This window comes from Hemisphaericaspora subhashii (assembly GCF_019202705.1).
Source record: "Hemisphaericaspora subhashii strain CBS 10753 chromosome Unknown scaffold163, whole genome shotgun sequence".
Taxonomy (NCBI): Eukaryota; Fungi; Ascomycota; class Pichiomycetes; order Serinales; family Debaryomycetaceae; genus Hemisphaericaspora; species Hemisphaericaspora subhashii.
In genome coordinates, this window is record NW_026057236.1 from 1 (window position 1) to 12,606 (window position 12,606).

At 34.1% G+C, this 12,606-nt stretch overlaps 5 protein-coding genes across 5 annotated transcripts; 3 read left to right on the forward strand and 2 right to left on the reverse strand. All coding sequences in view use genetic code 12, as the record gives it.

The window, feature by feature from the left end:
* Positions 1-2,138: 2,138 nt before the first annotated feature.
* Positions 2,139-3,296, forward strand: J8A68_001914 (uncharacterized protein; the record flags this gene model as incomplete). The annotated part of the gene is made up of 1 exon (XM_049405608.1): positions 2,139-3,296. The coding sequence occupies one exon, from the start codon at positions 2,139-2,141 to the stop codon at positions 3,294-3,296; it is 1,158 nt and encodes a 385-aa protein (XP_049264784.1).
* A 404-nt stretch (positions 3,297-3,700) lies between these two features.
* Positions 3,701-6,064, forward strand: J8A68_001915 (uncharacterized protein; the record flags this gene model as incomplete). Its single annotated transcript, XM_049405609.1, has 1 exon — positions 3,701-6,064. The coding sequence occupies one exon, from the start codon at positions 3,701-3,703 to the stop codon at positions 6,062-6,064; it is 2,364 nt and encodes a 787-aa protein (XP_049264785.1).
* A 350-nt stretch (positions 6,065-6,414) lies between these two features.
* RPS28B (40S ribosomal protein eS28) lies at positions 6,415-6,618 on the forward strand (the record flags this gene model as incomplete). Its single annotated transcript, XM_049405610.1, has 1 exon — positions 6,415-6,618. One exon carries the CDS (start codon positions 6,415-6,417, stop codon positions 6,616-6,618), a length of 204 nt encoding a protein of 67 aa, XP_049264786.1.
* A 330-nt stretch (positions 6,619-6,948) lies between these two features.
* PEX4 (E2 ubiquitin-protein ligase peroxin 4) lies at positions 6,949-7,557 on the reverse strand (the record flags this gene model as incomplete). Its single annotated transcript, XM_049405612.1, has 1 exon — positions 6,949-7,557. One exon carries the CDS (start codon positions 7,555-7,557, stop codon positions 6,949-6,951), a length of 609 nt encoding a protein of 202 aa, XP_049264787.1.
* A 2,355-nt stretch (positions 7,558-9,912) lies between these two features.
* On the reverse strand, positions 9,913-11,595 carry GRF10 (Grf10p; the record flags this gene model as incomplete). Its single annotated transcript, XM_049405613.1, has 1 exon — positions 9,913-11,595. One exon carries the CDS (start codon positions 11,593-11,595, stop codon positions 9,913-9,915), a length of 1,683 nt encoding a protein of 560 aa, XP_049264788.1.
* Positions 11,596-12,606: the final 1,011 nt, after the last annotated feature.

Genomic DNA, 12,606 nt, shown 5'->3' on the forward strand with positions numbered 1-12,606 from the left:
TTACTACGGTGGAAGGATTGGTTTAATCTAGACTTTCGATGAGTTGAAAAGGATTCTGTTATTTAGATTTTTTGTTTTGTTTTATTGTATAGCTATTGTATTATTGTATTTTATTAAATTATTTAGCATAAAGGATTCCAATTCTCTTTAATTGTAATGCTTGTCCTCTAATAATCACCTTTTAATCATATTTCTTGTGTTTCGCTGCATCTCCATTCCACTGAAATGTTGGACGTGAAGTTCGATGTAGATGAAGAAATAGGAGAGGGTATACAAAAGGAGTTGCTTTAGAAATTATAAACTTAGCCTAGCGTCATTCCTAAGTGGAATCTATTGTTACCTGGTGAGTGGTTAGTTTGAGAAGTGGATTTATTATCTAACTTCACTTTAAGACACGGTTTGACATAATCTGGGTTGGGAGGATCAGGGGTGTCATTACTATTATGTTAACTGTGAAGCATCCTCACTAGCAATCTTTTAGAGACTCAACTGAAACGAAAATAACTGAATCAGCGGCTACTAGTGTTGTTAAAGAATTGTTTCTCGATTTAATTGTGTACAATAAATAATATTAAAAAGTAACGAAAATGTAATTTATTGTAGATATACAAAAATACGAAATATTTAAACCTAATTAATTACTTATAGAATTCAACCAATAATCAGTAATTTCCCTTTCTTACATAACGTTACAACTAGCGTAGAACTTAGCGTTACTTCCTGGTCTCCACCACCAACCCCAGTTGTCTCTTGCAGCATCGTCAGTTTTAGATTGAGTTTTTGAGTTTTTGTTTTGAGCAGCCATTGTAATAATAGTTTGTTTGTTGATGAGAAGAAAGAAAGAAAAAGTTTAAATCATTTGAAGAAAGAGATTTGAAGTCATATTTATAGTTGTTTGGAATGAGTTTGAGGATGGATAATTTGTGGTTATCGCTCAGTGTTGAAACAAAAAGCAACTATATAGAGCCAACAGACACCTTCCTAAATAGGTTAAAATCTCTCTCTATGACACTGAAACATGTAAAGAAACACGTCAAGATAACATGTGTTCCAGCTTCTTTTGATGTGTAGTAGTTTCATGAAACCTTCCAAATATGGATTTGACAATGGCTGCAAAAAAAAAATATTGTGTTAAAAATTAACTCTCAATTTAATCGCTCATAAACTTGTCGGAATTTTATGAATGAAACCCAAAAAGAAATCTACAACCTCACGACCTTCTTTCTGATGTGTGCGTATATCTAGCATGTGTTAATTGAATAAACTGGTCAGTTCAGGTTGCAATAAATGTTTGTTAGCTTTGCAAATCATGCCATTTGGAAAACTCGCCAAGCTGAGGAACACATGAATATCCCAAGTAACATCAGCTTTATTTCCATGGCTAGTAGAAAATGTTTACTAAATGTAGATCATTGGCTGACGATTTCTTTTTCAAAGGAGATATTTGTTTCAAAAATATTCTTGCATGTTTCAAGATCAGCGTACCTCCAGATGAGCAATAGGAGAAAATGCTGACTTGGCGTTGATGGATGAAATTTTGAACTTACTTGCAATTTCTCGGAGGATTGAGCCCCTGGAAGGAGGATACTCACAACAGATGAAACACTCTGGGATCAATGGAATACGAACGGGGAATTGAATGAGAGATAGAGCTTTAGTTTGTTGACTGCAGCATTCAGAAGAAGGGATTGTTAATGGTCAATTGCCACAGTAGGGGCGTTCCAAAGCCAATTGAAGTGGAACGCAGAACGTGATGAATGCAAACTATGACGTTCCCAAGCGAAAGAGCCAGAGACTTTGAAATTATTCAGTTGAAACGCAGGTCCATTGTAATTTCTAAGAATCTGTATCTGTCCATCTAGTCCTTGTAGATTTATCAATAGCTAACAATTCATTTTCAGAATTATAAGTATTTAAATCATCAAGAGTCATTGGATAATACTTAGCTATAAATATGTGTTTCTGGTTGTACTAATGAGAAATGGTTTGTTTCGCTTTGTTTACAAAAATAGATCATCGTATTAAAATATGCTTTCTCTGGTACGACTCTGGTACTGAAAAAAAAAAGTCTTTAGAGCGAACCAAATTTTGACTCTCTCAATTGAACAGTCTATCCATTCATACGACACATACAAAATATGATACGACCTATTGTCAGAAGAAGCATACGGTTGTATTCCACTGCAACTAACTCGCTGTCAGTAGAAGTGCCATCAGACATAACATCCCGTCCTTCACTACTTTCAATTCTTCCATCGAAAAGAACAATCAATCGAATCTTATTCGATAATGATGCCAGATTACCTTATAAAAAGATGATGCCTGTCTTATCTACAATCTATGATAATTTGGACACTCCTAGTGAAATAAAGTTTCCTAAATATGTGAAGCCTAGTGATTTAATGACCTTTAAGAGTGTACTTGGATCAATTCGAGTGATGACACATAGTATGAATCGAAATTTAGTTAGGTTAGAAAATGAATTAGTTGAACAAGCTGCTGAATTGGGTGATAATGATGCAATTACTATACTTGCATTCGAAACAGTTAGGAAGAAAGTAAAAGGACAAGAGGTTACCAAGGAAGATTATCAATACGCTAATGATTTAATTAAACAATTGACTGACTTGAAACATCCATTGGTATTTAAGATGGGTGGAGATTTGGCATTTGAAATGAATGTACATGAGAAAGCTAAAGAGTATTGGTTAGATTTTATAAAATTACAACCAGATACCATAATGGCAAGTCATGTTTATTGTAACCTTGGGATGTATTACTTTAGTTATGGAGAACATCCAGATTTAAAACAAGCTAAATTATATTTTGAAAAATCTATTAGATTTGGGGAGATTGATAAATATACCATTAAAGCTCATTATTATTTAGGACAATTATATGCTGAAGTTGATCCAAGAGTTTCCAAATATCATTGGGAAGTTTCTGCATCACAGGGACTTAAAGAATCATTTCAAAGTTTAGGGTTTTTAGAAATGAATATATTTGAGAATTTTGAAAAAGCCTTGGAATGGTTTAAATTGGGAGTAGAGGCATCTAATGATGTCGCTTGTTTAATTGGACAATTTGATGTTTATTTCAAAATGAAGAAATATCAACAAGGGTTTGATATTTTAGATAAACTTGAAACTTTGCAAGAACAATTCAATAAAGCTAAGTTAAGAGGTGATATACCTGATGATATGAAGAGTGTAATGGAATTGAATAAATCATTATTAGAAACATTTTTTAATACAAGAACCGATGATATCAAACTTTTGACGTCAAGACTCGGTTAAAGATGTCTGTAAATAGTTGTTCTCTAATGAAATAATGTATATAAATACAATTTATATGAAAGAATATGGATTTTTAGTATAATCCTGACCATCTTCAATCATAACATGAAGATGCTTAGGATCTGTATAGTCATGTGACGGGATGTCGTATCATGAGTCTAGATTTGATTTTCGGAGAAATCAGTCAACGATGAGAAAAATTCTCGGAATAATTACCGTAGATTTCCAGAAAAACATCTATAAATAATTGATTTTACGACAGGTTACGCCTTTCAAATTAACACCATAGCCTTTATCTTACATTATATAAATAAATAGAGATACGCTCTTGTAGTTCTATTTACTATCAACTATTCATGACAACTTATAGATAGAAACAGCAGAGATAAACTAGAACTTTCAAGATGACGTCACACTACCAGTTCATCAAAGAGACAGTGCTCCCACCCAATGATCCAAAATCACCATTTTATCATAATCTACCATCATTTGAAACTAAACCAATCGATGAGTTGGTTGATTTCTTTAAGTATTGGAAACTGTTTATTAAATCATTAATTTATTATTTAAAAGAAATTGCAATAGTTAAAGAATATGAATCAAATTTACATTTTCAATTAATTTCAAGTGTTTCATTTCCTGGTTGTAAAGATTTACCAAATAAAATCATTCAAGATATTCTAACAACACCCTCCGCTAGTAATACTACTCCTACTAAAGAACTACGTAAGAATCTATCCAATACTAGTTTAAACAATGAAGATAGTCTGGATAGTTCTTCTTCAATAGCAATTTCTCCTCCAGTTGGTGCTGGTGCTGATAAGAGACCACAATTATCCAAATCAAAGTCAGCTACTTCGGCAATTTTCTTGAAGAATATGGCTCAAACTCATAAGAGAGCTAGTTCAAGTGTATCTTTAAAACTGGGACTTTCTCCTCCACCTGCAGTGGCCATGGCAACTTCGGCATCAAGTATAAACTTGGTAAACACTACTGAAATTAATACCAATGATATTCAACTTCCTACAAATTTCTTCCCACCGAATTCAATGTATACCAATCTTCCAGCATTATTGTTAAGTCATCATCAAGACTCGTTTTTAAAGAATCATAAGTTATATCGTGACTTGAATAACAAGTTAATCCCAAGATTGGAAACTTTATTGAAACAATTATCATCGAAAATCAAAGAAATAAAGCACTCATTAACAAATGAATCCTTTGCAAATACAGACTTATCCAAAGAAATTTCAAACACTGGACAAATCCTAACTAAATATTGTAATTCTGTTGAATTATATAACGCCAAGAATCCAGTTATGAAGGGAAAACTCATCGAAGATGAAGCAAATGTAGATGACGAAGAAGCAATTAATGTCATGGGGTTGGATGATCCATTATTGATAAAATTACGTGTGGATTACCAGATCAAGAATCAATTATTAATTGAAAATTATATGTTTGCATCATATATGAACCTTCAAACGATTTCACGGGACTTATTTACGTATGTTATAAAAGAATTAAATTGGGTAGTGGATAAGTTTGGTAAATTACAGTTAAATCTGGAATACTATCAATTTTTAAAAGATAAAATATCGAATTCTTCAACTAATGATTGGGAATATTTCATTATGAATGATCCAAATTTCATCAATAACATCAGACCCAATGATGTTAATCCAAAACGAGAAATAAGGAATTTCAAAACTATCACATTGCCTTATGCAAATTCAATTCAGAATAAATGTATTAGATTCGGATTAATCTACAAAAAATCAAGATTATTAAAGAATTACACTAGACATTATTACGTATTATCATGTAATTACCTTCATGAATTCAAATGCGATGATGATGATGTGTTATCAGCAACTACCAAAAAGTCACAAGAAAAGATAGGAGGATTCATTGGTCCTGATATGACTCCAATCAATTCCTACAATTTAAATGAGTATTTCATCATATCCAAACAAGATGCTTCATCATCACATAAATTCACATTAGTTAAAACCGATAATCCATTAAAGAAAATCAAATTCAAATGTTTAACCCAAAGCGAGTTCGACCAATGGTATGCTGATCTAACCGAATTATTAAAGTTCGGAAATAATCACCATGCAAGATTTGCATTCCTCCAGAAACAACATCAACAACGTCTTCAACCCCAGAAATCCCCTGCTCCAACTGTAGCAGGATCTCGCGATAGTTTGACTGTAAACCATAATGAAGAGTCTAAATTATTGGGAATGTTTACACCCCGGATTCAGACACCAATAGGAGAACATCATGACATGAACCCATTCGAACATTCATTTGGAACTAGTGATCTCACACTGAGTCCCGAGACCGGGAATGTTTCCTCGGGACATTCGTCCCCAGAAGCTACGTCACAGGAAAATAAAGACAATAGTAATAATAGTCTAATTTCTCAACAGCATCAACATTATCTCAAACTTCAACAAGCATTGTTGAAACAGCAACATGTCAGTTTTAGAAATGATTCAATCGATCGTGCTATTTCCGGGAGTGAGCAGAGAGAAGAAGGAAGAAATGAAGAGGTGTTGGACACTCCATTTGTGAGTCCAGGGAGGGTGGGTAATGATATGAGAGGGAAAGACAATCCAATGTTTAATTTAGGAAATGATTCTGGATATATGTCCAGTAGTACTCCACCACCTGATGCTTCTCCTGCCGCTGTTGCTACCGCTGATTCGCCTGCAGCACAGTCTCAAGTCCCGGTGGTATTTGTCAGCTCAGACCACTAAGTATATAGATTAATTAGTTTATAGAGAATATTATAGAAAGAATCTTATAGCCATGATTAATCAAGATTGTTCTTCAACCAGATGGCCTATGATAATATTAATATATGTCTGCCTATATGCAGTATGTTTAAAGGGGGTTACCCTACCTAGGATGAACTTTTTTTAGGTTATCACTGATTTTTGAGTTTAGTTACACGACCATAGTTAAAACACTTTCTTTCTCATTTTCACCACCACCAAAAAAATTTCTCAAGAGGGCAGAAGCAGAAAAGAAGAAGTGAAAAAAAATTTTCATCTTTCTAATTTGGTATTAAGAACTAGAACTTATACACATAGCAAACTAAATCAAAATGGAAGCTAAATCTCAAGTTACATTAGCCAAGGTTATCAAGGTCTTAGGTAGAACCGGTTCAAGAGGTGGTGTCACCCAAGTCAGAGTTGAATTCATTGACGATGCTACCAGAACCATTGTCAGAAATGTTAAAGGTCCAGTTAGAGAAAATGACATTTTATGTTTAATGGAATCCGAAAGAGAAGCCAGAAGATTACGTTAAGGAAGTTGGTTATTGATCCTACCCACCCCCATATATGTTCTTGGTCTTTTTTTGTAATTATTGTATAATAGGATTTTGATTTAATACACAACATGCATTTACACGTCATGCAAGATTAATATATCAAACTAATATATCAGAGAGAATAAGAGATAATACAATAATGATATTGTTCTTACTGTAGTATAAGATAGGGGATTTTTCATAATTTCTATTAAAAAAGGGAATACAAATAGATGAACAAATTCGTAAAAAATCATAACTATTTTTGAAGTGACTATATGCTTTTAAGGGAAATACAAACAACTCTGTCTGTCACCAGATCAAAATCTAATTTACCATAGTTAAGTTCTTTGAGCCGCTAATATCTCGACTTAATTTCGTAGCTTTGACCGTAGAAGTAGTTGTGGCGGTGTCCACATTACCAGAACCTGCAGCAGTAGCTGGGTTATTTCCTCTATAAAATGAATTATATTTCCAAAGACTAAACTGTATCAAACTCTCAAATGCAACAGTATCATGACGATATAGATTTGCTGCATCTATATTTAATGGAGAATCAGGTTCTGGAGAATCCAATAACATTAAAATTGCAGTAATCAAATATTGTAAATTCCAAGCAGGTGACCAAGATTCTTTCTTTAAAATATCTAAACATATTTCTCCCGTAGTTGCATTAATATTTGGATGAATAATTGGCGTGATGAATTTAATAACTGGTGGTTCCATTGGATATTGAGGACTCACGGTTATACTTAAATCCCACTGTCCTCCATAGTAATATTCATTAGCAGCTTTATCTGGCTTGGCTATTGTCGAATGCCATACAAATATATTTTCTTCATTTACTGGTGCTAATGAGATGATTTGTGGATTGGATAAACTTGGCGGAGTTTTTTTGCATTGCTTATATTCTTTAAATAATCTTCTTTCAGCCATGATGTTTTTTTGCTATGTAATATTTGTTATATGTTGGGGGATGTATTTGGTAATAGATAGCAAAAAGGAAACTAGCAATTAAGTGAGTATATATAAGTAAAGTTCTATAAAGGAAGACGTGGAGAAACAACCAAACTAATCGTGTCGAAGCAGAGTTAAAAATAGGAATCACATGAAGGTCTTGTAAATTCCCCCACCTCCGCAACTGTCATCAATTTTTTTTTTTCGACGGCTATTGCTGTAACACTACCGAAGATTCCAACCGAAAAAATACAATGTTACATTTTCTTCCTCAGATTATATACAAGCTTTTTGTTATCGTAATTCTAAACTCAAACTTTGAAACTTTTTCTGAACACCATCCCCCTCCTCTGCTTTAACTGGTTTCAGATATTTACTACACACAGTGAAACTTGGTGAATCTCAAGAGTTGTCCCTACCTATGTGAATATACCTTGGGCCCAAGGTTTGTATTTTGAACAGCAATTGTCTTGGAGCCAGACGTATTGTTATTGTTGTAGGTTCAAATTCAACAGGCAATCTTCTGGTGTAAAGGCGTTTACTTCTCTCCCTTATTTCGAAGAGACTCATCAACGAATGTACTATCTTACCGTATTGGCTTTAATAAACGTTAAACTAATATTTAGATAATGAAATGAATACTGCATTTTCATGCCAAACCCCAACCAATAACATATGGTAGCAAAATTGTACAAGACCCCCAACTAATTTAAGCATTAACCTAGATGAACCAAGCATTCTTGCATTAAAAAATCATATTGGAACATCTTTAGCTTCCAAAGATGTTAGCAGCCCAAACCAAAATAAAAATGCAACTTCTGATCACAACAACTGGCAACAGTATACATTAATTATTCTAATCACTCTTGACTTTTTACTATCAAAATGATTATTATTGATGTTTCCCTTCTGATCATTCGCTCTTGGAATACTCCCTGGTTGAACAAACAGGTTCAATGGAGTGTAAATTAGACTAGCTCTCTTTTACTATTATGCGTGGTAGCGCATCTTGCTGAAAAGCTGCAAAAAGAATGGGTGCAATTTTTGGAACACAAACAAACATTTAAGAGTATAAATATCGCTGAAATGATTTAGAAAATTTTAAATCCATTTGTGTTTTCTTCTTTCTCTTCTTCTTCTTTTTCTTTAATTAACTACTACAATCATTCACATATCAATCAAAAGACAACACAATGGTACGTATATTTACATTCAATCAAGTTCTATAGGAGATTGCTGGTATCTTGTTGAAGATATTCTGAGTTATTGAAGATGTTCTGAGGACACAATTGGTACACAATAAACTATATGACTTTTCATTCTTGAGACAGAACAGATACTTGGTGATCATGCTAACATAAGGCAAAGAGATCTAGCCTGAAGCTAGGAAGGGAGGCCACTTACGAAGCCAAAATTATATCCCTTCAGATGGGTATCACAATTTGGTACCTGTCTAAGTGTTGGTTAATACCTGGTCAATATCATTGCAAATACTGATGTCTGAGGTGACACATGATATTTCTTTGAATTGGCTGGGGGGTTAAGGAAGTGTCATAGGTACAAGGTGGCTGACTACCATCATACCATGTAACATGACTTCATTTTGTGAAAAGAGGGGTCTAACAAGACTCAGTTATCCTTTTCGGCAATTTAGCATGTTGAGTTGTTTTCAATGCTGAGAATCAATTGTAACAACTTTTGCCTCTTACAAAATTGAAACTCTCCATTTCCACCCGTCAAAATTTACCGATCCTGCATATAAGTATTTTGCTCTTTAACACCCAATGGTCAGTTTAAAGTAGCTCAAATTAGTATTGAATTGTAGCTATCGGATGTAGCCATGCGCTAGTGGAATTAGATTGGCGATGTGAATAAAATTGGTTGTGTAATAAGCAAAAGTTTTGTTGGTCGAAGTTCACTTATAAATGGGAAAATTGGAGGGTTGGATGTTGAGAGTGACAATCTAGATTAGGAGGAGCCTGCTATTAACTGTCAATGGCTTGGAAGTCCTCTCCATGGGGATGTACCGGTGCATTTGAGTGGAATTCATGACAAAGATTTTGTAAGATACTAGCCACCTGTTCAAAATCTGGGAAAGTTAGAAGAACCTTTACAATATGGGAAATTAATTCTATTTGAAATGATACATTAAATTCTCTATTCAATACATAGACATATATGACGGTTAAGATGAATTAAAAAAAGAATAAATAAATACAATGTTTTTACTAAAACGAATGACAATCAATAAATAATAAATCTAGAAATGAAATAACCTCTCCTTTTTTTAACTTATACAGACAGAGTTTCTCTATTTGCCTCTCTGGTGTTTCTCTACGGATAATTGCCTCCAAAATCAATAAAACTGTCTACTCCAGTCTCATTACTACCCAGATGTGACGTTCCACCAGCACCAACAACAGTCCCGTTTGCACTCTCTCCTAGTCCACCAAACTCACCCAACCCAAGATGGAAATCATCGTTGGTAACAAGATCATTATTTCCAGAATATGTCTGGTGAGTATATGCATGATTATTTCCCATATGATTCATTGACGGACTATTTAAAGAATCATTATCGTTCGTATTCATAAATAATCCAGCTGCAGCGGCGGAAGGAGTCTGACCCGAGGTAACTGAGTATTCATTATGGGCGCCATCACTTAACGTACTGAAAATATCTGGCGTTGGGGCTGAGTTGCGCATTAGTTGTTGTTGTTGTGGATTGGTATCTGTGAGGTTGTCAAATGGGCCAGTAGTTGCGCGTAGTTGAGTCGAGGATGGAGGTGATGTGGCTTCAGAAGGGTAATGGTGAGGGTTGGAGTGAATGGAGAATGGCGAATTGTCTCCTCCGTTTGTATTGTTGGAAGAAGCAGTTGCGGGGTTGGCTGTGTTACGGTTGGCATTGTTGTTATTGTCATTATTGTTGTTGTTGATATTGTTACTATTATAATAGGATGGACCTGTGTTTATTGGGTATAGTCCTTGATTTTGAGATGTTGCGTCGGGCTTTTCGTTCCATATCAACTCATCTTGATACTCGTATTTGGCTTTAGCGGGGTCTTGTATACGTTCATTAGCTTGACCGACAATTTGTTGTCCCGATTGACCTGGTACAGATATAGGTGCAGGTGGTGAAACTACCTTAGTATAAACCTGATTATTTTCCAATATAAACAGATTAAGATATTGTAATGAACTCTTTGGACCCACTAGCACATGAGGAATTGTTGTGCTTACGTCCTCCTGTATATATGCCTGACTAACTTGTTGACCTTCACTAAAATCGTCACAGATAGACCATTGATTTGAATTTGAGTTTATTCCATCAAAGAAATATACTGAAAATTTTGGTTGATGCATTAATGTTAATCTTAGTTCATTATTTTCTTTATTTATATTATTGTCTAATAATGAACATGTTGAGATCGAATTGATAGGATAAAAGATCCTAAATAGAATCTTTGAATTGTTTGAAATGGCCAGGAAGAAGTAATTGATTTCAAAATTCTTTTTTGATAATAAAACCAACAAATCAACATTATGCATTAAAGAATTTAATGTAAATGGAGATAAATTTAAAAGATTGTTCTTCAAAACACTTTCATCATGATATCCTGTTCTTAATCTTTGCCATGACCCAACCGAAAGTGAAGAACAGTCAATAAAGCAATATTTATCATTTACCTCAATTGGGATCGACTGGGATATTCTAAAACTACCGAAATCCCCCGAGCCAATACTTGAATATCGATTATAACTTGAACGCAGTGATAAACTAGATGGAGGTTGAGGAATGCTACCATTACTTCCTTGTTTCAGTAATCGTTCAAACTTTCTAATTTTAGCTCTTCTATTTTGAAACCAGATCCGGACAGCCTTTTCATTCATCCCGGCGCGATCACTAATAAATTTTCTTTGCTCAGGGTTTGGGTTTGGGTTTCTTTGGAATTCAGTAATCAAGAAATCTAGCACTTCACCAGAAGCTCTTGTTCGTTTTGAATCTGTACTTGACATTGTGTGATAAATTTGTAATAATAATAATAAAATCTAGACCCTTAAGTTATGACAGCACGGGCACGGCTAGTTTTATATGCAAGGAGTAAATATTGGAAACAAAAAAATATGTAATTAGTATGCGAATTGTTAAATGATAATTAACTTAGTAAACAAAAGGTGGTGGGAGGAAGGGGGGGTCGTTTGTGGAAAAACTTGAAAGGAGGGATATGTGGTCACTCTTATACTTGAATACCTCTTATTTCTGAGAAAGGCGACTTTTCCTTCTTTATATGCTTGATGGGATAGTTTGCTTTTATTATAAAAAAAATAATAAAATGGAATGCTTTTTTTTTTGCAAAGAAAATCTTTTGATGATTTTTTTTATTTTCTTTGGTTTTAAAATAAAAAATAAATTTTTTTTGGAGGAAAAAGGGAAAAAATTTAATTATTTTTTAAATTTCTTTTTTTTTTGGGATTATTTTTTTGGCCTGCCTTTCGTCTGAACTTTCTCCTGTGACTCTGGCAATAATCACCGGGAATGTTTTGGGGGAAGCGAGATGGAATGTAACGCAGAATGTAATGCAACTACTGCGGATAAACAAAACCTTGAAATGAAATCCTGCTGTATCTTCTTGTGATCGAATCAGGATCTTGAATCTATTCCAATTGACCAGTTTATGAATGATTTCGTCCGGAGATAACTAAATTATAATCCGAGAATAATATGGTCGTTCCTTTTGTTGAAATTTTTTTTTACAGGAACAGCCTCTATTTTCTATTTACAGAACTTGGATGGGTTGACGTTTATCTGAATTGTCGTGACGCTGCCGCTGTTTTCGTATATGCGACTTATGAAAAAGAAGATGACTTATTATGACACGTTCTGTTGTTGTGGCGTATATGATGTTCAAAAATAAAACTAGCCTTAAACTTGAACAGATCTTCCCGTACAAACTACTTTGATTGTGAAAATTGTTGTTGCAATGAAGTTATCTTAAGATTCTGGGTTGTGACTCTCAACAGTGAGAT